Raw genomic sequence first — 25404 nt, 5'->3', positions numbered from 1 at the left:
GTTCGGAGCATTGACAGGGGACGGGGGCCACAGCTTCGGAGCGCCCTCAGTGGGCGGGGCGACATGCTCGGAATGCCTCAGGGGGCGGGGCGACATGTTCGGAATGCCCTCAATGGGCGGGGCGACATGTTCGGAATGCCTCAGGGGGCGGGACGACATGTTCGGAATGCTCTCAGGCGGCGGGGCGACAGGTTTGGAGCGCCCTCGGGGGCGGGGCGATCTCTTTTTCCCGAGTGCGGTCGGATGTAGTGTTTGGGTGCTGCGTCACGCGGATGGTTTAGAGGGGGGTTAGAGTGAGGCGGTCGAAACGCAGTAGGGGGGGGGGGTTCAGTCACGGTGTTGTTGCTGTGCCGTCTGATTCCGCTGCCGCCATGGTGAAAGTCTCCTTTAACTCGTCGCTGAGTCAGAAGGAGCCCAAGAAGGACGAGAACAACGAGGCGCTCATAATCCCCGAGAAGGTGCGTGGTCTGCGGGTTGGTGGAGGAATTGTCCGGCGACTACAGGCTGTCCCGGACCTTTACCGAGTTTGTGCGGCTTGTTCCGGGCGGCGTTGGTCGGGCTTTTGCTTCCCGTTTTATAGCCCTCGGTGCAGCCTTTGGTGGCTCGGGTGCCTCAAACCGCCCGCCAGCCCCGGGGATGGGCCAGGGCCATCGCCCCCATCCTCCGATTGTGGAAAGAAAGGACTTGGATGGTGCAGGCAGCGGCTGTAAAATGGCTGACGGTGCACTGGGGCTGTCCTCTTTGTCGTTGACTAGTCCTCTTTCCTTCTCCCTCCTCCTCCTCCCTCTCCCTCCCTTTGGCGGAAGCAGAGGCGTCATTGGGAAAAATGCAGGGAAAGTCCACACTTGCGGGGGATCAGACCGTGGTCTCGCTTTGCAACCTGTTTTCTCCGGCCAACTTCGATTTTGTGCTGGCATCGGGCTTATCGGAGCTGCAGTGGGGGGGGGATGTTTCCCAACTGGATGAGTTGGAACTTAAAATCCCTTTAAAGTTAGACGCAATGTTCCTTTTTTTTACATGTGGGGAAACTTTTGCACTCGCTACAACTTTCAGGTCGGATATTTACCTAGGTCTTCTCTATCCATATTGAAGTAGTACTTTTCAAACAAAAGGCGCTTCAAAGAGATTTCAGAGAAAACACAGCAAGTCAAAGGTAACTTTTAAGAGAAATTTGAATTCTGTTATCAACCGAAAAGACCACACCAGATTTAATTTTTTAAACGCAATAAACCTTCACTGACACAAGAAAAAGAACAAGCACTATTACGTTAACGCTATAATCCCGTAAGCACTTATTCTTTAAACCAAAACGCTCCTGGTTTCTGTGGCTCTTTCCCAGTTGCTGGCAGACACATGTGGCCTTCTCCAAGACTGTTGCCAGACTGCCCCTCAGACTGTGAAAACAGCAGATATATGTTCGGACAAAGGAACCCCACAGTTTATCTTCATGGCAAGGTGACATACATGGTCTGTCTCCAATAGAAATGCAAATTTAATCAATTTTATTTTAAAAATGTCCTTTGACCTGGAAAGTGTAAGGGTACTTTAAAACCTTTCTTTATTTGCCAGGTGCCTTCAAACTCTTCTGATCTGGGGAAATAAGGATAATGTAACCCCCCCCCCCCCCCCCCAAGACTACAGTTTAACTTCAAACCTTCTCCTGAGATACTTATAGACATCCTGTCTCCCTTGATATTAAGAGAGGCCACTATAATCCAAAGTGTGAAATATTTCTCGCCACCATCCCAGCAACACAATAGGACTTCACCTTTGATATGCAATTACAGGCCTGATGAGCTGTTTAGGCCAAAATACCTTTCATCTATCCCACTTTTAGTTTGGTTGTTGTAATTTTTGAAAATCTTTTAATATATGCATTAATAACAAACTTTTTGGTCACCATTGTGTCTGATTTGATCTTAAAAAGGGTCTTAAATGGGAAGAGGTGGTGGCTTCAACAGAGGAAATCCCAGAATATGGGACCTCGGTATGATTTTAACTGCCTGTCAGTGATGGGGTGAAGGGGGTTTGCTCAACAGGCTGGAGTCTGAGGAACAGAATCAATAGCTTCCTTCTATTGCCGTTAACATAATAAAACATCTTGGCACTTCACAGGAGTGCTATGGAACGCAGTTTGGCATTGAGCTCTGAAAACCTGGCCAGAAGGGAGTTGAGGAGTGTCTTAAAAGAGTAGAGGGGTGGAGAGTTTTAGGGATGGAATTCCAAAGTTTTGGGCATTGGCACAGCCACCAATGGTGAAGCAGTTAAAATTGGGGATTCTCAAAAGTTCAGAATTTGGACCTGGAAGGTTGAAGGGCTGGAGTATATTACACCGATGGAAGCATCTGGCAGGCAGTGGATAAGGTTTCAAGCCTAGAACATAAATTTTACACTTGAAACATTTGGGTGACAAGGCGACAATGTGCATCAACAAGGATGGGGGATTGGTGAGTGGGATGTAATATATTGCTTTAGCAAATCTTTGAGTATGATGTGCACTTTGTCAGTGACATACTCCTGTCACTTTCCCTGGCATACTTCATTGATACTGTGTTTTAAGTTTTATTCAACAAGTTGAAGCATGCCATAGGAGATTTGCCTTTAAAAGTCTTGTCAATGTAATGTGATCTCAGGTTTGTCAGCAACACCAAGGGAGATCTGCTAATATATAATTGATGGCTGGCTTCATTCCCAAGTCCTGTGTTACTTATGGGCAATGTTATCTGGGCAATGTTGTGTAGTGTGCGTTGGAATTTCTTGTACTGTAAGTTTGATTTGTAAATTCTTCATGTTCAGTTAGTGTGGTAACAATGAAATGAATATCACCCCAAAAGATTGTAGTACAATTTCTGATTAATGCTGTAAATGTCCATTAACCTTTGGTCTAGCATTAAAATCTCATATGCACATATGAATTGGGGGCAAGAGTAGGCTACTCGGCCCCTCGAGCCTGCTACGCCATTCAAAAAGATCATGGCTGATCTGAATGTAATCTCAACCCCACGTTCCTGCCTGCCCATGATAACCTTTTAACCCCTTGTCAATCAAGAATCTACCTAGCTCTGCCTTAAAAATATCCAAGGTCTCTGCTTCCACTGCCTTTTGAGGAAGAGTTCCAAAGACAGCCTTCTGAGAGAAAAAATTTCTCGTTGTCTTTGTCTCAAATGAGTGACCCCTTATTTTTAAACAGTGGCCCCTGGTTATAGATTCGCCAAGAGGAAACATCCTCTCCATATCCACCTTGTCAAGACATCTCAGGATCTTCAATCAAGTTGCCTCTTATTCTAAATTTCAGTGGATACAAGCCTAACCTGTTCAGACTTTCTTCATAAGACAACCCACCCATTCCTGGTATTAGTCTAGTAAACCTTCTCTGAACTGCTAATGCATTTACATTTTTCTTTAAGGAGACCAGTGCTGTACACAGTACTCCAGATGTGGTCTCGCCAATGCCCTGTATAACTGAAGCATAACCTCCCTACTTTTGTAATCAATTCCCTTCACAAATGATAACATTCTATTAGCTTTCCTAATTACCTGCTGTACCTGCATACTAACCTTTTGTGATTCATGCGCTAGGGCACCCAGATCCCTCTGCACCTCAGAGCTCTGCAATCTCTCACCATTTAGATAATCTTTTTTATTCTTGCTGCCAAAATGAACAATTTCACATTTGCCCACATTATACTCCATTTGTCAGATCTTTGCCCACTCACTTAACCTATATGTCACTTTGTAGCCTCAATCAATATGTCAACACATCAATCTGATAGTGCTATACAATGGCACATGTGTCTGCCTGTATTAGAGAATTCCAGAAACAGGCCATTTGGCCCAACTAGTCTTTGCTAATGATACTCCAGAGTCATCCCCCCTTGTCCCAGCCTTTCAGCATATCTTTCTATCCCCCTTTTTTCTCTCAAGTACTCTACTAGTTTCCTTTTGAAAGCATCTATGCTATTTGCCTCAACTGCTTGTGGTAGAAAGTTCCATGTTTTAACCTGGGGGAAAAATGATTTCTCTATTGGATTTATTAGTAACTGCTTTTTATTTAAGGCTTCTAGATTTGGCTTCCCCCACAAGTGGAATCGTTCTTTCTGCATCTACCCTGCCCAAATCATTCATAATTCTAAATACCTCTTAGGTCACTTAAGTGTACTCTTTTCTAAAGTTGCAAAGCCCTGATCTGTTCAATATTTCCTAGTAGCTGTAATTTCTCCTTTCTGGAACATCCTTGTAAATCCTTTTTGCGCTTGTGTTTAATTGTTCTCCTTGATGCTGAAACAAAGTATGGCTGTGAAAGTAGTGACTTGTTTCCTCCAAAAACTTCCACTAGGTTTTATGGTTTAGGTGTTGTTAAATTTTTAAGTATTTTCCTTTCTCCACCTTCTGTAAATGTTGACTTGTCAAAGAGTCACCAGCAACTCTCAAGTAACTTTCTTTCAGTTTACACTGTTCCTTGTGCAAGTACCTAGAAAATGCCTCCGTGCTTTTTTACTTCAGGGGCTTGACAGCAATGCTAATCCTCTTATCGTTAAGTCTGCACTTCTGCATTTGTTCAATTGAGGATTTGTTCAATTAGTTATCACTGATGGGGTCCCTGGCTATCTATTTCTTCTCTCCCAATGCCATCTATAAAATCTATAAAACCTTAGTCCACAGTTGGTGAATTGTACAGTTTTGGTTCCGTTATAAATAGACTGTTGAGGCAATGGAGGGTACAGCCCAGAATGCTGCTTAGAATACGGTTTGGTATGAGGAAATAGAATTTCTAGTTCTTTGTGTGTTTTTAGTTAGAGCGGAGATGATTAAGGAGTGATTTCAAAAATTCATTTTTACATGTGCACTGATGACACTCAGCTCTATCCCAGCTTTGCCTCTCTTGACCCCTTCCACTATCCCTATATTGTCAGACTGCTAATCTAACATCCAGTGCTAGATGAGCAGAAATTTCCTCCAACTAAATATTTGGAAGACCGAAGCTTTGGCCTTCAATCCCCACCACAAACTCTGCTTGCTAGTTACTGACTCCATCCCTTTCCCTGGCAACAGACTTGAGGCTGAATCAGACTGGTCACAACTTTAGTGTCATATTTGACCTCGAGGTGAGCTTTCAATCACGTAAACACTCAGTCACTAAGACTGGCTATTTCCACCTCCAGTGTTGCCTGTCTCTGTCCCTCCTCACCCTTTGGCTGCAAAAACCTTCAGCCATTCCTGTTACCTTCAGATCTGACTGTTCTTAATGCACTTCTGGCTGGCCTTCCACGTCTCTGTAAACTTAAGGTCATCAGAAACTCTGTCTATATCTGAACACTCACCCAATGCCACTCATCCTTGTTTTCAAATCCTGCTAGTCCTTGCCTCTTCCTATCTCTGTAATCTGCTTCAGCCCTACTACTCTCCGAGATGTGTGCTCCTCTAATTTCAGCCTCTTGAGCATCCCCAACTTTAATTTGCCACCATTGATGGCCACATCTTTAATTCCAAGGCCACCAGCTCTGAATACCCTCCATACACCTCCCCACTTTCTCTACCTTGTTTTCCTCCTTTAAGACACTCCTACCTCTTTGACTGAACTTTTGATCACCTGGCCTAGTATCTCCTACCATACCTGTCATTCTGGTTTACAATGCCCCTGTGAAGTGCCTTGGGACCTTAAAGTGATGCAGGGCAGATAGAAACATACTTTCCAATTGAGAGGTTTAGAGCAAGGGAACATAGATGTAAAATTAAATGGTGCTTATTTCCACCTTTACAACATGGCCCACTTTCTCCCTATCTCACTTAACTGGAACTAAAATCCTTGAGCATGTTTTTGTCACTTACTGTTTTTTTTTTATTCATGGTTTCCCATCCTGCACACCTGTTCACCTGCCTTTTATCCCAACCCCTACTGACTACATGAGTTTCCTAATTCTCCAGTACAGTTCTAAATTTAAAATCTGCCTCCTTAAATTCTTCCACAGCCAATGTCCACTTAACCTCTGTAAATGATTCCAGCCATACGTCCCTTCTCTCCCTGACTTTTGCTTTCTCTGCACTCTACTTCCCCATTCATTGTCCTTGTCCCACTATGAATTCAGTTCACCAATCTACTTCTCTTTCTTACAGAAGCATGTTTACTAATCCTATCTTTTTAACTAAACATTTGGTCATTTTCCCCCAATTCTCCTTTGACTTTGTACCCATTCCTTTATTTATTTTGTCTGTACACAGTATTTTTCAGTAATTGAAGTCCTCCACCTGTGACTCCACCAAGTGATGATGAAACTGGTGGATTTTCCCCATTTCACAATTTCTTTACAAAAGGAAAAAGTCCATAGTTCAAATGACTATCTCAACTGGCAATAACATCAGTTTATAACTTCTGACAGAAGCCACGTCTCCTCTAGGTGCAAGGAGCAAGATCTATGATCATTGAATGATAGAACATCTAAGTAGGGTAATTTGCCTCATTGTCTGTGCTGGCTCTTTGGTAGAGATATATAATTAAGCCAATTCTCCAGCTTTTTTCTTCAAGTATTTATCCATTTCTCTTGGAATATTATTGTTGATTTTGCTTCTTTTGGTGCATTCCAGATCACAACTTGCTGTGTTTTTTTTAAAAAGAAAAGTTCCCTCATGGTGCCTTTTTTTGCCACTCACCTATAAATCTGAGACCTTTGGTTAACTGAACCTCCTCATGTCGCTTGATTCTCCTTATTTGCTCAATGTTCATGATTTTGAATACTAATCGAATCTCCTTGAGCTTCTCTGTTCTAAGGAGATCAACCCCAGATTCTTTAATTACTGTTCTCATAAATTTCTTCTGCCTCGCTAAGACTTTGCCCTTGGTGCTCAGGATTGAGCACAATACTCCAGCTGGCTAAAGCCCAAAGGTTTAGCATAACGTCTTTGCTTTTGTACTCTCTTCCTCTGTTAATAAAGCCAAGGATCCTTTATGATTTTTCCTTTGTTCGATCATAAGACCTGAATGTCGCTGGCAAGCCCAGCATTAATCGCCCAAACTAAATACCCTTGAGAATGAGAGCCATACTGTTGCAGTTCATGTGGTGTAGGTACTTCCCCCAGTGCTGTGAAGGAGGGAGTTCCAGGATTTTAACCCAGTGGTGAAGGAACGGTGGTATATTTATTTCAAAGTCTAGATGGTATGTGACTTGTAGGGCAGGTCGTGGCACCTTGCACCTACTGCCCTTCTAAGTGGTAGATGTTGTAAATTTGTACGGTGCTGTTGAAGGACGTTTGGCAAGTTGCTGCAGTGCATCTTGTAATGGAATATACTGCTGCCATGGTTGAGGGAGTGAATGTTAAAGGTGGTGGAGGTGGTGCCAGTCAAATAGGCTTTGTTTTGGTTGATGTTGAGTTTCTTGAGTCTTGGAGCTGCACTCATCCAGGCAAGTGGAGAGTATCCCACCACACTGACATGTGCCTTATTGGGTTTCAGGAGTCTGGAGGAGAGTTACTTGCTGCAGAATAACTAGCTTTTGGCCTCTTGTAGCCACAATATTTGTGGTTGTTCCAATTTGGTTTTTAACAGCCTTCTCGACTTGCGCTGTAACGTTAAAAGATTAATGTATGCACTATGGAGAGATGGTGGCATTTTGGTAACGTCACTGGATTAGTAATCCAGAGGTCCAGCTAAATGCTCTGGGGATGTGGGTTCAAATCAGAGGGCAGTTAATAGTCAACAACATTGATGTGGCTCTGGAGTCACATGTAGGCCAGACCAAGTAAGGATTTGCTCTGGGGGTGTGGGTTCAAATCCCACCGTGGCAGCTGGTGGAATTTAAATTCCGTCAATTACAAATCTGGAATATAAAGTTAATCTCTGTAGTGGTGACCATGACAACTATCATTGATTGACACAAAAACCCACCTGCTTCACTAATGTCCGTTAGGGAAGGAAATCCTTACCTGGTCTGGCCTACATGTGACTCCAGACCCAAAGCAATGTGGTTGACTATCAACTGCCCTTTGATTAGGCCACTCAGTTCAAGGGCAATTAGGGATGGGCTACAAATGCTGGTCTTACAGTGAAGCCCACCATCCCATGAAAGAAAAATAAAAACCCAGATATTTCTATCCTGCACTCCTGTTAAAGTTGTGTAATTTACTTTTTTTTTTGCATCCTCATCAATGAACCCGTCTAATTTCTTTAGAGCATGGGCCTTTAATTTTTTTTTCTGTGGCTGGACACGTCTTAACTAAAGGGGTTGACTTGAGTGGTGTGTATGGGTAGTTTCAGGTTGCCACTGGCTATGCAGTTGAGAGGAAATGTTGCCTGTCATTCTTCCATCAAACTGATCGCTTCACACTTCAGTTTCATCTGCCATGTGCCTGTCTGCTGTTCTGAAGTCTGTCATTATTCTCCTCATTGTTTGTGACATTTGAGTTTCATATTATCTGTAAAATTTGAATTATGCTCTGTATACCGGAGTCCAGTTCTTTAACATATCAAAAATAGTCATCCTAATATCAAGCCCTGGGGAACAACACTATTTCTTCCTCTAGTCTTAAAAACAATCGGTCATCACCACTTTTTGCTTTTTGTATCTTAACCAATTCTATATCCACAGCATCACTTTAATCCCATGGGCTTTAGTTTGGCTAATAAATCCACTGTTACATTGTCAAATACCTTTTGAAAGTTTACATACACATCAACTACATTACCCCTATCAGCTCTCTTATTTCATTAAAGAACGTGACTGGCCTTTTAAAAAAACTTATGCTGACTTACATTTATTAACCCATTCTTTGTCAAATTCTAGTTAAAACATTTTGACCCAGTTTATTGCTTCAAAGGTTTCCCACCACTGACAGGCTGATGACTTGCTGAGTTTACCCCCCTCCCTGTTTTCAAACAAGAGTGTAACATTTGCAGTCCTCTAAACCTCTGGCACCACCCCCATATCCATTGAGAATTGGAAGTTTGTGGCTGGAGTTTCTGCAATTTCCATCCGTGCTTCTTTCAGCATCCCAAAATGTGTCTAATCTTGGACCAGGTGACTGCTGTACTTTGAGGATTGCTACCTTTTTTCAGTGTGTTTTCTTGATCTATATTTATCCTATCCGGTATTGATACAACCTCCTCCTTAACTGCTACACTTGGCACCATTCTCTTGCAAAAAAGCAAAATACTCATTTAGTACCTCAGCCCTCTGCCTCCAAGGCTCTTAAACACCCACCTTCCTTTTGACTGCCCTTTTTCCTATTTGTGTTTATTTTGGTCTCTAATCTGTCTCCTCTACTTTCTATATTCAGCTTTGTTCTCGATGATAATTCCATTTTTAATGCACCATAGAAAACTTAGCGTGTTTAATTCTGCAATGTCATCTGTATAGCACAACAATGAACGTAAACAATGTTCATTACTTTATCAATGAGACCTCACCAGTTTAAGAATGGAGCAGATTTGGAGAACCAGAATTATGTTTGTTGAGGAATTGTCAAACATTAACATTGATGAGTGAAGGCCTGCAGAGATAAAACGGAATACTGGGAATCTGGGTTCATCAAAGTTCTGCACCTGAAAGAGACAATAAAATAGGTTAATATTTTGCATTGGGTCTCTTCCCTTTCTGACAGACGATCTCAAATGAAATATTTAACCTTGCCTTTTGGAATATAGTGTAGATTAATTCACAGCAGCAAAACTGCGGCACTGAGTGTGTGGAGGGCCTATTTTAATTAATTTAGTCTTATTTTAGCTATACTAGTGCTTTTTCTGTATTGCGAAAGTGCAGCTATCAAGTAAAAAGGCTTTCTCTTTGAAAATAGCTTGAGGGAGTGTAGCACCTTATTCTTGGGTTTCTCTTGAGTATTCCCCAACTCACCAGCACTAGACATAAATCAACTTCTCATTCTCTTCATAGGGAATATGAAAGAATGTGGGATTATAGCAGAATCTTTATGAATTTTGTAACCACTGAACTTTGTATTTTCTGTGCACATTCTGGTTACTTAAATGATCCAAAATTTATTTTGCAGTTACAGTATTTTTCTATGCTGTATTCTACCCCCTGAGTGTGTTAGACATGGAAATTGGTTTTTTTTGTGACAAACGTTAATTGTAACTGAATTGAAAACTGATTTTGAAAATTTTCTTGTTAAATCTCTTCAGTCTCATTTTAGTTGCATGTTCTTCAACAGGGAGACATTTACAACATCAATTTACTGAAATGTTATGATGTAACTTGCACCACCCAAATGAATACTTGTTTCCTCTCTCGTGTGAGATAAATGTTACGTTATACACATCAAACTGGTATCACAGTTTACATTGTTTTAAACACTAGGAAGGAATCTGTTCTGTGTGTTTAGTCTTCGGATTATTTGAAGTCTGGTTTTGTATTTGGGAGCAGTGAATAAACTGAATTTTGAATTGAGCAGCTTTGAATTTAGAGAAGTATTACTTTGTATTAATTTATTGTTAAATCTAGCTTATCTGTGCCCAGATTCGAGATTAATTGGTTAAGTAAATGTCAACTTGTTGGGAATTGGAACCCATTGGAAATTCCAAAGGCTTGAAATCTTGATGTTTCTAATGTCTAAAGCACTGAGATGGAAACTGAAGTAGATCTGTGTGTTTGTGCTTCTTATTGCCTGTAGTATGAAAAAACTGAGGCAGTGAGACCTTTCATATAGAAAGAAGAAAAAATGGTGGATAGTGTTTACTTTGAGAACTGGAGTATTTCTGCTGTGGATTCATCACTATTCTCCAATGCAGAATAAATTTATCCTTTCAGGATGTTCTTGGATACATTATTGTACCCTTGATTGAAGTTGACTAATGGTGGTAGAGCTGTGACATTCAAAAAAAAAAATGAGGGTCAAACTGAAATGATATATTGCAGCTGACACAACACCTGATATAGTGCCTTTATTGTAATAACACTTCAAGTGCTTCACATGAGCATTATAAAACAAAATAAGAAACCAAGCTATGTAAGGAGATATCAGGTCAGATAAGCAAAGGTTTGGTCAAAGTTGGGTTTGAAGAAATGCCTCAAATGTGGAAAGTGGGATGTAGGGAGGGAATTTGAGCTTGTGTCCTAGGCAATTGAAGGTTGGTCACCAATTGTAGAACAATTAAAATTGGGATGCTCAAGGCCAGAATTAGATAAACACATGTATCTCTCAGCATTATAGGCTGAAGGAAGCTATAGAGAAAGGGAGGGGTGAGGCCAAGGAGAGATTGGAAAATGAGGATGGGACTTTTAAAACAAAGACATTGCTTGACGGGGAGCCATCAGCAAGCACAGGTATAATTGGTGAACAGGACTTAGTGCGAGGTAAGGCACAAGCAGCTGAATTTTGGATGACCTCCAGTTTAGAGGATAGAGTGCGGGAGACCAGCCAGGAGTGCATTGGAATAGACTAGCCTCTTTTGAGTTGAGATGGGCGAAATTGGGTGATGTTACAGAGATGGAAATACGTGGTGCTGGTCAAGGTGTGGATGTGTGGTCAGAAGCTCATCTTGGTCAAATATGACACCAAGGTTGCCAATGGACTGGTGTAGTCTCGGACTGTTGCCAGAGAGAGGGGAGAGGGATTGGCAGCTAGGGGACAGAGTTTGGAGTAGAGACTGCAAACAATAGCAGGGATGAGAAATTTCCACTGTTTGGATTTCCAACATTGGTGTTTCGGAAATCTGTCATTTTAAATAATCGCAACTCTAGCAGTCAGTGAGAGTGGGGACATACTGCAAAGTTGTGATTGGAAGATCCGAGAACACGGGAGAGACAGAATCTGAGAGGAGCTGCTCCTCCAATCAGATTGTCTCCCCCATGCTGGCTGTACTAACTCCAAGGTTGGGGAGGGGAAAGGTGAATTGGGAAGAGGGGTATGTGTGTGGTGGGGTGATGTTACAATGTGGGTGGGAGGGAGAAGGGATTTACTGAGTCTTCTGTTACCATGGAATATGGGGAGTTTGGCTGAAACCTACATGAGTGCATAAAATACAAACTACTTTAAAAGCGGATTTTCATATTTGATGTCACGTGGTAGTACAGAACTTGAGCACTGCTGAAAAAAGATATGCCTTTGAAGCTTATCCTCTTACTCAACTGGACAGGACAGATCGCAAAAAAAAGCAACAGTAAAGGGAACAACAGTTTATACTGCATGAGAAGTGGGTGCTGATTGCTTGGCAAGTCAACTCTAATAGTGGTGTTGCCATGGAGAATGCACCAATTGATCTTAAATTGGTTGTTTGTGTAGTTCTTGACATAATCTGGATTGTTTAGTAAGTATTGTTCAATTGTGGAATCACAACTAATGTTGGACGCCATGTTCTGAGTTTTGCAAGCATGGGCTAGTTGAGTTAGTTTGTTGTGGTCAGCTGAAAGTACTGAAATTTATATACCATGTTACTTATTTGTGTGATAGTCTTTGGCTTAATGGCAGCATCCCGTCAGTGGAGAATATTCGGTGGAGAATAGCAGCAACGTGAAACGGCTGGCTTCACCTGTTGCTCTTATTTGAGACACTTGCCCTTCTAGGGTAATCTGAAGTAGACTGGACAGTTTTCAGGACTGAAAGTTGCATCGTTAGGCCCATTTGAGTGTGCAATGTATAGACAGCAGTGATCAAATCAGTGTAGCCATTATTCTGCAGGATAGCTTTGTGCCCTATTTTGGCATCAACTTTGTACGGTGAGCAAATGGCTCGCTTGCCATTTGAAGTTGCCAATAAGGCCGGCCTTGCAGTGCATGGAACTGTAGGAATCCCAATGGGTATATTGACCAGTGAAGGTAGGCTTGCTGTAGACATATAGAGAACCCATTGGCTGATTTCTCAACTAGTACATAGAGGGAAAGGAGTTCCTTTGCACCATTTCCCAGGTGAATTTGAGCGCAGGATAGAACCCATTAAGATGTGTAAGGGAATTCTTGCATGCAGCTGCAAATTCAAATATCAGAAATATGCACGGAGTAGGAGGATGGGGCTCGTTCCATTTCTCATGGAAACTGATGATAGCGACAGCTGGGCCTAGAGGGGATCTCATGGCAACACATCTGTTTGGGCATATGTGGTGTCGTTAAAATTGAACTCAAATGTGCGTGTTGCTAAGTTCATGGGCTGAACTTCTGCGGGGTGGCAGTCTGAATCGGATTGCTGCTCTGCTCCTAGTTTCTTACCTGAAAATCCTTTCGATCCTTTCTTGCCAGACTTTCCAACTCGGGCAGGGTGAGAACTGTAGTGTGCTCCTGAGGCCCTCTGTCAGGGCTGGAGAGTTTGATGCAAAGAGGCCATGCCACCCCCCCCCACCTTTTTTATTTACAGGGGCTTGGGCGATCTGAGGGTTAGTTGGGGACCTGTTTGGGGTCTGGAGAGTTCAGTACAACAGCGACACAGAAGCTAAAAGCGTGACTGTTAATAATTATATACTTATATCCTGAATGTTTACTTTGCTGTTTTGCTTTGGCTAGTGCCTGGGCTCATGTTAATTTTCAAGTTTCTTTATATATATTCATTTATGGGACGTGGATGTTGCTGGCTAGGCTAGCATTTGTTTCCCATTTCTAATTGCCCTCGAAGGTGATGTTGAGTTAAAGTGGGCTCACATTGGGAAAATAGTTTGCACTGCCATAGTCCTGTGTTTTGCTTTGCATGCACATAATCCAGCAAGGTCATAATCTAGCAAGGTCATTTTTTTTCTGTTAGTGCATGTAATATAGGATGAAGTCTATACTAACTGCATTGAATGTTGAATTGCTGAGGCCACTTTGGTCATTTGATATAAATGCATTGGTCCACAGTCTTGATAGTGGTAGAAGGAAGGATCTTTAAAAAAAAAGTGATAACTAATGTTTCTACACAGTTAAAGTCTAATAATTCCAGCCATTTGAAGTGGCCAAGAAGCACTTTCATTCACTACAAATCCTATGTTCTATGATTACACAATCTCTTGTTACAAAATTTCAGACCGTTGACTTCAGCCACACTTATCCCTTCAATGGCTTCATTGTCTTCCCAGTATTTAATTGGGATTATTAACAATTAATGTGAGTGTGTATGTGAAAGGTAAACAACTAGTCAGATATTAATGCATTTGGATCAAAGGCAACTTATTTGGAGGGCTAGATATAAAGTTCTCTAAAAGAGCAGAATTCTGCAGAGTTGCAGTGTTGTTGGTATTTGGTGTCATCCTAAAGTAACATCTCTTTTTTTTATTTTAAAAATAGGATCCAGAGGATGTTGTCGTTCCATTTCGACGCCAGTCTCGTGTCTGGTGCTGGTGCATGTGCCTTGGACTAGCTCTTATGCTGTCTGGTGTGGTGGTTGGCGGTGCATATCTCTACAGATATTTTATCTTGCAGGTAGGAGAATGGCAAATGGAATTCATTTTTTAAACTGCTTTGATGGTTCAATTTAAATGAGAGAGATGGAGTGTAGTTGTTTTGAGATGCAAGGATGACTGGGTATTCGTTAGATTTAAATTTCATTCTGCAAATTATCGTGTCCCAATAAAGCTTAATCTTCCTGCATCCATCTTTGTACTGCAATTTGCAACTTTAAATCTTTTTGTTGGAGGGAGAAAGCTCAGCTAGGATTAAAACATATCATAGACTTCAGGATAACACAGATTGCTGAAATGGGCACACACATGGCAAAATAAATTCAATGCAGAAAAGTGATGAGGTGATACACGGTGGGAAAAATGAGGAAAGACAATACATGCTAAATGAGTGCAAGAAGAGTTAGACCTGGGGCTGGTCGTGCAAAAATATTTGAAGGTCGCAGGATACTGTAACAAAGCAGATGGGATCCTCGACTTTATAAATAGAAGCATAAAGTACAAAAATTAGGAAGCTGTGCCAAACCTCCAAAACATTGGTTTGGCCCCAGTTGGAGTATTGTGTCTAATTCTGGGACAACACTTCAGAAAATACGTGGAGGCTTTGGAGAGGGCACTAAAGAGATTTACTGGAATGGTTTTGGGGGTGAGTGATTGCAGTTATGGGTATTGACTGGAGAAGCTGGGGTTATTCTCCTTAGAGCCACTTGTTCACCACCCCTGCCCACATTCCACCCACCTGCCTGTCTTTTTGAAGATTAACATTATCCTCTTCACAGTACTTCCAAGTTTTGTGTCATCTGCAAATTCTGAAACTATGCCCTGTACACGGGCTTTAACTTTGCTGATGAGCCTGTCATGTGGTGCTTTATCAAATGACTTTTTGGAAGTCTGTATTTTTGGATTCCCTTAGCGCTCTCTGTCTCTCTTCTCTTCTCTTCTCTTCTCTCTCTCTCTCTCTCTCTTCCCCACCCCCCCCCCCTCCCCCAACCCCACCGTGTATTTCCTCTTTCCGCTCCTCTGACCTATATTCAGCCTCGTTGTCACTTGTATCATCATCATCCTGACATCTGTCATACACATTTTCTGCTTCATCTTACCCTGTTGTCTCTTTCATCATCCAGAGAGCTCTGGCCTTAGTTGCCCTATCGTTCCTGCTCGTGGGAATGTAATTTGACTGTACCTGAACTATCTCTTTAAAGGTGGCCCATAGTTCTTGTGAATCTTTGATTTTAATTTACAGGAGGTCTGGACTAATGATCTGAAGAAATGTTGAAACCCCACTCTTGACATCCAGGGAGTTTAAAATTCTGTTCATAAATCTGGAATAAAAGTCTAGTATTAGTTATGATGACCATGATTATTGGGTTGCCATAAAGACCCAAATGCCCCTCAAGGAAGGAAATCTGCCATCCTTATCAAGTCTGGCCTACATGTGACTCCAGACCCACAGCAATGTGGTTAACACTTAACTGCCCTCTGAAAAGGCCAGCAAGACATTCAGTTAAAGGACAATTGGGGATGGCAATGAATGCGGACCTGGTGACTGATGCCCACATTCTGAATAAAGGGGGGTAAAAAAATGAAATTAAACACAAATGGGTGTAGAGATAGACACTTGAGAATGTATGTACACAAATCTTTGAAGGTTGAGAAGGCTTTATTTAAAGAAAGTAATCCATGGTTTTATTAAGAGCCATGGAATGCATAAAGGAAATTAAATCAGCTAAACCTTTAGACTAAAGCAGTAATGTTCAATTCTGGGCACATCAGCAGATGGGTGTGTCTACATTACATGGACTGTAGAGGTTCGAGGTGGTGGCTCACCACCACCTCAGACAACTGGAGATAAGCAATAAATGCTGGCTTAGTCAGTGACGCCCACATTCTGTGAAAGAATGAAAAAAAAATCGTACTTTAGGAAGGACGTTAACCTTGGATATGATGCCAAAGGGATTTACTAGAATGGTATATTACATCATGAGATTGGAGAAGCTGGGGTTGCTCTCCTTAAAGCAAAGAAGGTTATGAAGAGTATTAATAATTGTTAACAATGAGTGGTTTGATAAGAGTACATAAGGAAGAAACTGTTCCCCATGGCAGAAGGGTTGGTAACTAGAGGAAACAGATTTGAGTGATTGGTTAGAAAACCAGAAGTGACATGAAGCATTTTTTGAAGTTATTGATCTGGACCGCACTGCCTGAAAGAGTGATTGAAAGCCGATTCAAAGCTGCTCTTCCTGCCTCTCGCCACTCATCTCGTGAGCCCTTGGTGAGGCAGTCAAGGCATTTCTCTTAACTTTTAAAATAAATTTAATATATTTCATTTACAAATATAGGAATTTAGCATTGTAAAGTGCTTCAACTTAAAGGGTATAATGTTTTGATTTTTTTCTGATGAGAGGCCCTATGGGACCTAACTACAGCTGTTAAATTAGTTAAAATGGGAAAATCTGATTTGCCCAACAAGACTTCATTTAAGTTGTACTTTCTAGTAACACAACAAAGTTAAGCAAGGACTTGCTGTAAGCTGTTGGAAACTTGAGATTTATTTTCATTTGGCTTGATCATATTCTTGGCTGCTGAATGAATTCCAAATGCAACTTGCTATTTCCGTTTTGGTCTCTGCAGGCATCTCCTCTATGTCAGTAAATTTCTGACTTTGATCAGTACACTTTTTGGCATAGAAGAGAACCCTGAAATAGGAACTATACTTGCTATAGTTCTACTATTGGCTTTTTGTCCTGCTGTAATACTCATCCAGAGATGGTTTGACTACTTTGAATTTCATTAAAAGTTCTCTTGAATATTTGCTTCCTGCATCATGTCACCTTTCTTTGGCAAAAATAATCAAGCCCAAAGCTAGTTTTAACAGGATTATGATGAAACTTTTAACATTAAGTTTCTCATGGTAATTTCTTCCAGGAAGGTGAAGTTTTCTTTTGTGGCCTCAAGTATAGTGATCCTAAAGACTACCTTGTCTCAGATATTGAAGCTGATCCACAAGTAGCTCCATACCAATCGATTGAAGAAAACCTTCGGATCCTGAAGGATGATGGAGTTGAACTGATCAATGTTCTTGTACCTGAATTTGCTGATGGCGATCCAGCAGATATTGTTCATGATTTCCACAGGGTATGTATTAATTACCGTATTGACGTGCTTTTTGTATAAACTTGAGTTTTAGCTTATTCCACAAACTATTTTTAAGGACAACTAGTTTAACGAAACTTGTTTTTCAGTCAACTTGTCTTCTGAATCTATCATGGTTTGCAAATTAGGAAACCAGGTGAATTTGGCTTGATTGCTTTAAAATAAATTTCTTTCCTAGGGCCTGACAGCATACCTGGACCTCAGTTTGAACAAATGCTACATGATTCCATTAAATACAACTATTGTCATGCCACCACAGAACTTGCTTGAATTGCTAATCAACATCAAGGTATGTAAAGCTCAAAATTACAACATACTCACTTTCTGGGTCTAAACAAATTTGTTAATGGGAACTCTTTATGTAGTTCAGGTCATTTAGAATCTGAAGAGGGTGTGATGTTTGGAAAATGTATCTAAATTCTTGATTCTCCTAGTAGATGGTGTGGCACTCCACTGGGTAATTCTTGAATTTGACCCCTGCTTAAAGTGGCCCAGAACAACCTTGACTAGGATAGCAATAGTTTACACCATAGTTGGTCCGTTGTCAAACTTGAAGGGGAACAAGATAAGGGAGGATATGATATTCATTGACTACAGAAGTATATTTATGGATGCTGATTGAAACCTCCATAGCTCTAATTTCTTGCTGTTGGGCCAAGTGGAGGAAACTTTAGTGAGATACTAGAGCTGGCAGCTGTTGAACTGTTCAATTTCCAGATTCAACAAAAGGTATAAGTGTATCTCCTAATTCATGGTCTCAATATTGGTGTATTGAGTACATTTCCATTAATAGAAGAGTTAATAATTTCAGTGAGCAAATATATAGATTGACTTGCTCTCTCATGGTTTATTTTTCTCTAATTCCATTGATGGTCCTGTATAATAATTATTGAGCTTGCCTGCTCCTCATCTCCACCCTCCTCAATTCGTCAGTGGGTCTTCTGCTATGCCCCTAATGTTATGATGTTTTGCGAACTTTGATAATTAAAAATAAAAATTTTATACCAAAAACAGAGGAATAATTTTGAGAAATCTAAGTTAAGACCAAAGCCCAGGAGTAGAGAAGAGCAAGAGAAGGTTAAGTAAAGTAGGAATAAGGTAATACTTCCTCCACCCCCAACCCTCCACCCCCCCCAAAAAAAAGAGAAACTAACTTGGGAGAAGGGAGTTTTGCCTTGCAATAAAAAGAACAGTCCTGTGCAAGGTGGATTGTAGTCGAGCAGGTTGGTGGGTTGGTATCATTATCTGATTATGAAATCCCAACTCCTGTACATCTCATAGTAAATACTACACATAATGACTTTAGCAAATTCTTCTAAAATGTTTTTGTAAATAAATCTGTTTAGATTTTGTTTAGATGTGGAGTTGAGGTTGAAATCAGATCAGCCATGATCTTATTGAATGATGGAGCAGGCTTGAAGGGCTGAGTGGTCTCTTGCTCCTAGTTCATATGTTCGTATTTTATTTAGGATATCTCTTTAGATTCCAAGGATGTGTTACTGGTTAAGGCATGACATTCATAATATCAGCTAAATGGCTTGTTTGTGCAAACTTCCTTGAGATAAATATGGAATTGGACATTGGATGTATAGTGCAATTTTTAATTTCTATGGAGGAAGAGCCAGACCTGAGTACAGGGTTTTTAAACAGGAAATACTGCTTTGGGAGTTAGTTTGGGTCCTAAAGAATCTTGCCCTTCATTTCTAGAAGTTCTGTGGATTGGTATTTGACTGCTTGCATTGAACTTTTTCCCAATTGTACAGTTTTCAGGGTAGAGAAGAGCCACTTGGTTTTGGCTATGAACCATCTGGACAGTAAAACACGAGAAATTTCTTTCTAATGGTTGGAGCAGACTCACCTTGATGGTCTTGTACCATGCTGGTTTGGTAGCAATTTTAAAGTATTGCTTCTGAAACCAGCTGTTCTGTGGGGATGCAAGATGTCCCTGTTCACTACTTGGCTAATCAATCAATACCTTACCACATGTTACATGTTAAATAAATTTTTGTTTTCATTGGTAAATTGGTAATAAAGGAGGCAGTGATGCAGACAGTGAGGATTATTACCAGAAGAATGGAGGGGGAATTAAAGAATTAAAACACTCATTAGAGGTTATTAGAACATTGAATGCTTCACAGGAAGGGGTTATTTGGACAGAGAATGCGCCATAGAAAGTACAGTAATGTTATCTGGCATTCTACCAACTGGAATTCTCTAGTAACTGGAACTTCTGACAATTTTTAAAAGCCAGTCACTTTGTGTTCAGATAATGCATTCTTTTCAAAAGTAGTAATAATTATGGATTGTAAATCTACAGAAGTTGTTCTTGGGCTTTACATTGAAATTATTAAATTATTGGGTCAGTTTTGGTTATTGTGCCTGAACAAAGATATACCACTCTGAGCAACTGTCAGTGAACTGCTTTGTTCTTGAAGCTGGTCTGAAGGCTGTGGTGTGAGCTTGGTTTTCAGTTCTGGTGGTTTTACTGTGTCCTGCTGTGCTGGGGCCTTTGACTGTACCGCTGCCTCCCCTCTCCCTCAACCACCCGGACGGAGGAGCACCTTGTGTTGTGTCTGGAGTAATGTAGCTCCCCATTAACTAGCGCCAGCCATTCCTTGAGCATTCTGGATAATAAAGATTTTCCTGTATTTAAAGCAGTTGAAAAGCAAAAACAATTAGAAAAATGCTTTAAAAATGGAATAATAGGAGACAACTGCATTTGAAGAGCTAGCTCTAGTATGGGCACAATGGGCTGAAGGCCCCTTACTATGCTGTCTTTTTTAAGATCTAAATGAGATTTGTTATCTTCCATCTGTCTTATTACCTCACCACCTCTTCAAAACACAATTGGAATCCACATATTTCTGATTCCAGTGTGGTTTAAAATTTGCCTATACAAAATAGTTGTTGCCTATAGGAAGTCCTAGAACTTTGATAATTGAAGATCATAGGACACATACAAAAACAGGGCTGGTATTTCTAAATTCCATTGGGTTTTATTTACCCAAAAACTCATTGCTCAAAAGATTGAGTGAGCTAAACACTACCAGATCTTGCCTTGATGTGACCTGTAGGTCAAGAAACAGCAGCAAGAGTTTAAAGAGTGAGCCTAAGAGGGAGCAGTGAGATAGCAACAAGAGTTTAAAAAGCAAGTCTGAAGGAGAGTTTAAAGATGAGCCTGAGAGGAAGTGTGAGACAATGGCAAGAGTTTAAAGAGTGAGGTGAGTCTACATTCATAGCAGACCATCTGCATTCTATAGAAAATCAAAGTGTGATACAACAGGAAAGAAGGTAAGTGAGTATTTTTTCTCTTTTTGCTCCCTAAGCAATGGTATTCATTCAAATTAGGAGCTAGGAAATCAAAAATATTTGGAGACCAATTGTTGAATAAACCTAAGGCTGGTGGGGCAGGCATGTGATGTGTTGCAGTTGTAGCATGTGGGACCTGGTGGACACTGATCCACAGCAACCACATCTGCAGTAAGTGTCTGCAACTCCAGGACTTCTGGTTTAGTGATGATGAGCTGGAGTCCGAGCTTCTCTCACTCTGATGCATCAGGGAGGGGGCAAAGTTACCTGGACACTCTATTCCAGGCGGCAATCTCACAAAGGTGCTGGGAAAATTATTGGGACTAAAGGCTGAGAAGTCCCCTGAACCTGATGATCTTAAAAGAAGTGGCTGCAGAGATGGCGCATGCATTGGTTGTAATCTTTCAAAATTCCCTGGACTCTGGAAGGGTCACAGCAAAGTGGAAAGCCTCAAATATAATATCTCTATTCAAGGGAGGAGGGAGACAGAAAGCAGGAAACTATATGCCAGTTAGCCTAATGTCTATAATTGGGAAAATGCTTGAATCCATTATTAAGATAATAGGACATTTAGAAAATAATAAAAACCATGTTGACTCTGCTTGATTGTATGAAAGAGAATTTATGTTTGACAAGTTTATTAGAATTCTTTGAGGATGCAACAAGCAAGGTGGATAAAGGGGAACCAGTAGATGTGTATTTGGATTCCCAAATGCATTTGATAAGGTGCCACGTCAAAGGTTACCATGTAAGAGCTCATGGTGTTGGGGGTAACACATTAGCATGGATAGAGGATTTGTTAACTAACAGGAAGCAGAGAGTAGAGAATAAATGGATCACTTTGGATTGGCAAACTAATGGGGTGCCAAAGGGATCAGTGCTGGTGCCTCAACTATTTGCAATCTATATTAACGACTTGAATAAAGAAACCAAACACATGGTAGCTAAATTTGCTGATGACACAAGGATAGGTAGGAAAACAAGTTGTGATGGGGACATGAGTCTGCAAAGGAATATAGATAGGTTAAGGGAGTAGATGAAAATTTGGCAGATGGAGTATAATGTGGGGAAGTGTGAGGTTGTTTGGCAAGAAGAATAGAAAAGCAGTATATTTAAATAGAGAGAGACCCTGTAGAAATCAGTGGTACAGAGGTATCTGGATGTCCTTGTACCTGTGCAGGAATCAGAGTTAGCTTGCAGGTATAGCAGTGATTGGGAAGGCAAATGGAATGTTGGCCTTTATTGCATGGGGAATGGAGTATAAAAGTAGGGAAATGTTGCTACAGCTGTACAGGAAACTAATGAGACTACATCTGGAATACTGTGTACAGTTTTGGTGTCCTTCCTTCAGGAGGGATACAATTGCATTGGAAGCAGTTCAGAGAAGGTTAAGTAGGTCGATTCCTAGGATGAACGGGTTTTGAGGAAAGGTTGAACAGGTCGGGCCTATACTAGAGGAATGAGAGATGATCTTAATGAAACACAAGACCCTGAGGGAACATGCTTTCCCCTTGTAGGGGAGTCTAGAACTAGGAGAGTCTAGAACTAGGGGATACAGTTTAAACATAAGGGGTCTCCCATTTAAAATATAGATAAGGAGGAGTTTCTTCTTCTCTTGAGGGTTGTTAGACTGGAATTTAATCACCATCACTGGATGGTGAGGAGGTGTAAAATATTTTGAGACTGCCTTTTGTTTTTATGAATTAAACAAGTATTTAATTATTGAACAGGCTGGTACCTACTTGCCTCAATCTTACCTGATTCATGAAGAGATGGTGGTTACTGATTACATTGAAAATGTGGATGAGCTTGGATACTTTATCGCTCGCCTTTGCCATGGGAAAGAGACCTTCAAGCTTCAACGTAGAGAGCTTGGAATAGGTAATTCTTTGTACATACTGTGATCCAATTTTATCTTTCAGCAGTTAAATATTCTTTAGTGAAATCCTAAAATTGTATCCATGCCTGGGGTTCCAGAATACTGCCTATTATTTTAACTTTGCTCAATACTAGTATCAAAAACGAACATTCACTTTACATTTTGATAGATCTGCTTCCTGACTACTTGCTGGCTGAATATGAATATACCTGCTCTATCCAATACTTGGATTTAGTGGAAAAATGTACCATGCTATTTATGTCAGATCAGGAACCGTGGGTTTGATTCCTGGTGTGTTATTCCTAGACTGATTGATTATCATAGTTGTGAATGCTATAAATTAGCATCAGTGCTTCTGACTAGGAAGGAGATTGAAGTCATTCAAAATTTGTGCTGATTGTAGGAGACCTTTTTGAATTGCAAAGTGAATGACCGGTGAGGACAGGTCAAGTGTGATTGTAATGCCTTTCTAGATTGAATAGGCTACACTGACCCTCCATATCTAGGTTTGTGTATGGATCGGCCATTTGGGTGAGGTACAGCAGAGCTGCCAGCAGTCTGAAGGTGAGATGGGTGAAGGAAAAAGTGAAGAAATGTTTTTATTAGCCTTAATAAAGCACTTAGTGAGAATTTAGGTTGGATTGATTAATTTAGAAAGGGTTTTATATTGGTGTAACTGCAAAACTATTGCTTACCATTAATCAGAAACTAAATTGCACTAGGCATATAAATACTGTGGCTACAAGAGCAGGTCAGAGGCTGGGAATTCTGAGGTGAGTAACTCACCAGCTGACTCCCCAAAGCTTGTCCACCATTTACAAGGCTCACATCAGAAGCGTAATGGAATACTTGTCTGGTTGAGTTCAGCTCCAACAACACTTGTAGCTTGACATCATCCAAGACTTAGCTTGCTTGATTTGCATCCCCGCTTGATTGGCAGCCGTGTGCACCATCTACAAGATGCACTGCAACAACTCACCACGGCTCCTTCGACAACACCTTCTAAACCCCTGATCTCTACCAACTAGAAGGACAAGGGCAGCAGATGCAGTGGAACATCACCACCTGGAAGTTCCCCTCCAAGTCATATACCACCCTGACTTGGAACTGTATCGCCGTTCCTTTGCTGTTGCTGGGTCAAAATCCTGGAATCCCTTCCTAGCAGCACTCTGGGTGTACCTGCACCATATGGACTGCAGCGGTTCAAGATGGCAGCTCACTAACACCTTAATTAGGGGTGGGCAATAAATGCTGCCTAGCCAGCGATGCCCACATCCCGTGAACGAATTTTTAAAAAAATTATAACTTATCCAGGAATTCAGTCATAACTTTGGAGAACGTGTGCATGGAGGTGATGAGCATTTTAGGGGTGGGTAATAATTCATCGGCAGAAAGGCAACCTTGATGGGTTTCAACCCTGTCCGAGGCTAAATGGGATGCCATGCTGTCCTACCCTTGTGTTCAGCTTGTGCATGCAGCTGTGGAAATGGGCTCCAATGGTAAGGTTTAATGGAAACCAAACAGTGGGTTCGACTATGCCAATTTACCTTTGAGATGAGGACTGTCAACAACGTCGGACATCACGGTTGTGATTGGAGTATGATTAGAGCTCTCTGTCACATCCTCAGACATTTGGAAAATGACCAGATGTTAAGCTGGTGCCAAGACTCATCTTATGGATTGAAGGATATATAGTATTATACTGGCTTTGAATTATGTTTATATCACCATGTTCAGTATTAATTTCTGATGAGTTAACTTCACCCTTTTGTGCTGTGTTCCATGATGTATGACCAGATGGACTTTGAGCAGGGAAAAGAGAAGAAAACAATAAGAAATTATAAGCTGTAGAAACTAGACATGTAAACCCATACCCTTACATTGCAAGGCATGCTGAATGAGCTTCAGTTTCAATATAAATGAATTAAAATAACTTACTTTTTGTTCAGCTTATTGCTTCTCTTGCTATACACCACATTCTGAAGATAAAAATTATCAATTTATTTTCTTCTCCAGGTATTCAAAAGCGAGATGTAAAGAAATGTTTCACAATTCGCCATTTTGAAAGCCGTGTTGCAATTGAAACTCTCATCTGTGAACAGTAATTGCAGAAGACAACCAGCGCAGGCTCAGTGCTGAGCCCAGAAAATCACTTTCTTTTTTTCTGGTGTGCAATGCATTTATCTTTTTAACATAGTGATGTAAACAGGGTTTATTTTGTACATCTGCAATTTTCATCTCAGCTTAACTACTATTGGAAGTGTCGGATGCAAGCAGACTTTTAAAGGTGCAATAGTAGATTGTGAGAAAAGGCTAACAGTAAGGCTTCTAATCATTTCAGTAGTGGGCTATATATTAGACTGGAATTTAATTCACAATTAATACTTCCTTTAAATAGGTGGGAAAAAACTGGAGACTTTTCTGCCTTAGTTTTTTTTCCCCTCATTTCAAATACCTATATTAATCTATATACACTGGGGTTGGGGTGGGAGAGAAGATATGGTAAATCCATGCTGATTTTGTGTATATAACCTGTGTAAGGTAAAAGATAACAAAATAAAATCTTTTAAAATTGTTCTGTGGGATGTATAACAACTTGCATTTGCATCACACCTTTAACATTGAGAAGCATTCCAGGGAGCTTCAGTGTAACCAGTCAAAAACAGATGTTGAGCCAAAGAAGATGTTGGGAAAGAACTAAATGCTTATTCATAGGTGGATTTTAAAGGAGGAGGGGATTCCACAGTACAAGACCTAG

General features: G+C 40.8%; 1 protein-coding gene across 1 annotated transcript; it reads left to right on the top strand.

Moving 5' to 3' along the window:
• Positions 1-236: 236 nt before the first annotated feature.
• On the top strand, positions 237-25221 carry itm2bb (integral membrane protein 2Bb). The gene is made up of 6 exons (XM_078559461.1): positions 237-458; positions 14193-14327; positions 17231-17440; positions 17637-17747; positions 22498-22648; positions 24663-25221. The coding sequence occupies exons 1-6, from the start codon at positions 372-374 to the stop codon at positions 24749-24751; spliced, it is 783 nt and encodes a 260-aa protein (XP_078415587.1). The 5' UTR covers positions 237-371; the 3' UTR covers positions 24752-25221.
• Positions 25222-25404: the final 183 nt, after the last annotated feature.

This window comes from Cetorhinus maximus, chromosome 16 (genome assembly GCF_964194155.1).
Source record: "Cetorhinus maximus chromosome 16, sCetMax3.hap1.1, whole genome shotgun sequence".
NCBI classification, from domain to species: Eukaryota; Metazoa; Chordata; class Chondrichthyes; order Lamniformes; family Cetorhinidae; genus Cetorhinus; species Cetorhinus maximus.
The sequence above is the reverse complement of the archived record's forward strand: the minus strand, read 5'-3'. Positions and strand labels throughout refer to the sequence as shown.

Bases quoted from the DNA above. Each gene is read 5' to 3' on its own strand.
- itm2bb (XM_078559461.1), top strand. From the start codon at position 372: ATGGTGAAAGTCTCCTTTAACTCGTCGCTGAGTCAGAAGGAGCCCAAG. The intron at 459-14,192 runs GTGCGTGGTCTG...TTTTAAAAATAG, and splicing joins CGCTCATAATCCCCGAGAAG to GATCCAGAGGATGTTGTCGT. The intron at 22,649-24,662 runs GTAATTCTTTGT...TTTCTTCTCCAG, and splicing joins ACGTAGAGAGCTTGGAATAG to GTATTCAAAAGCGAGATGTA.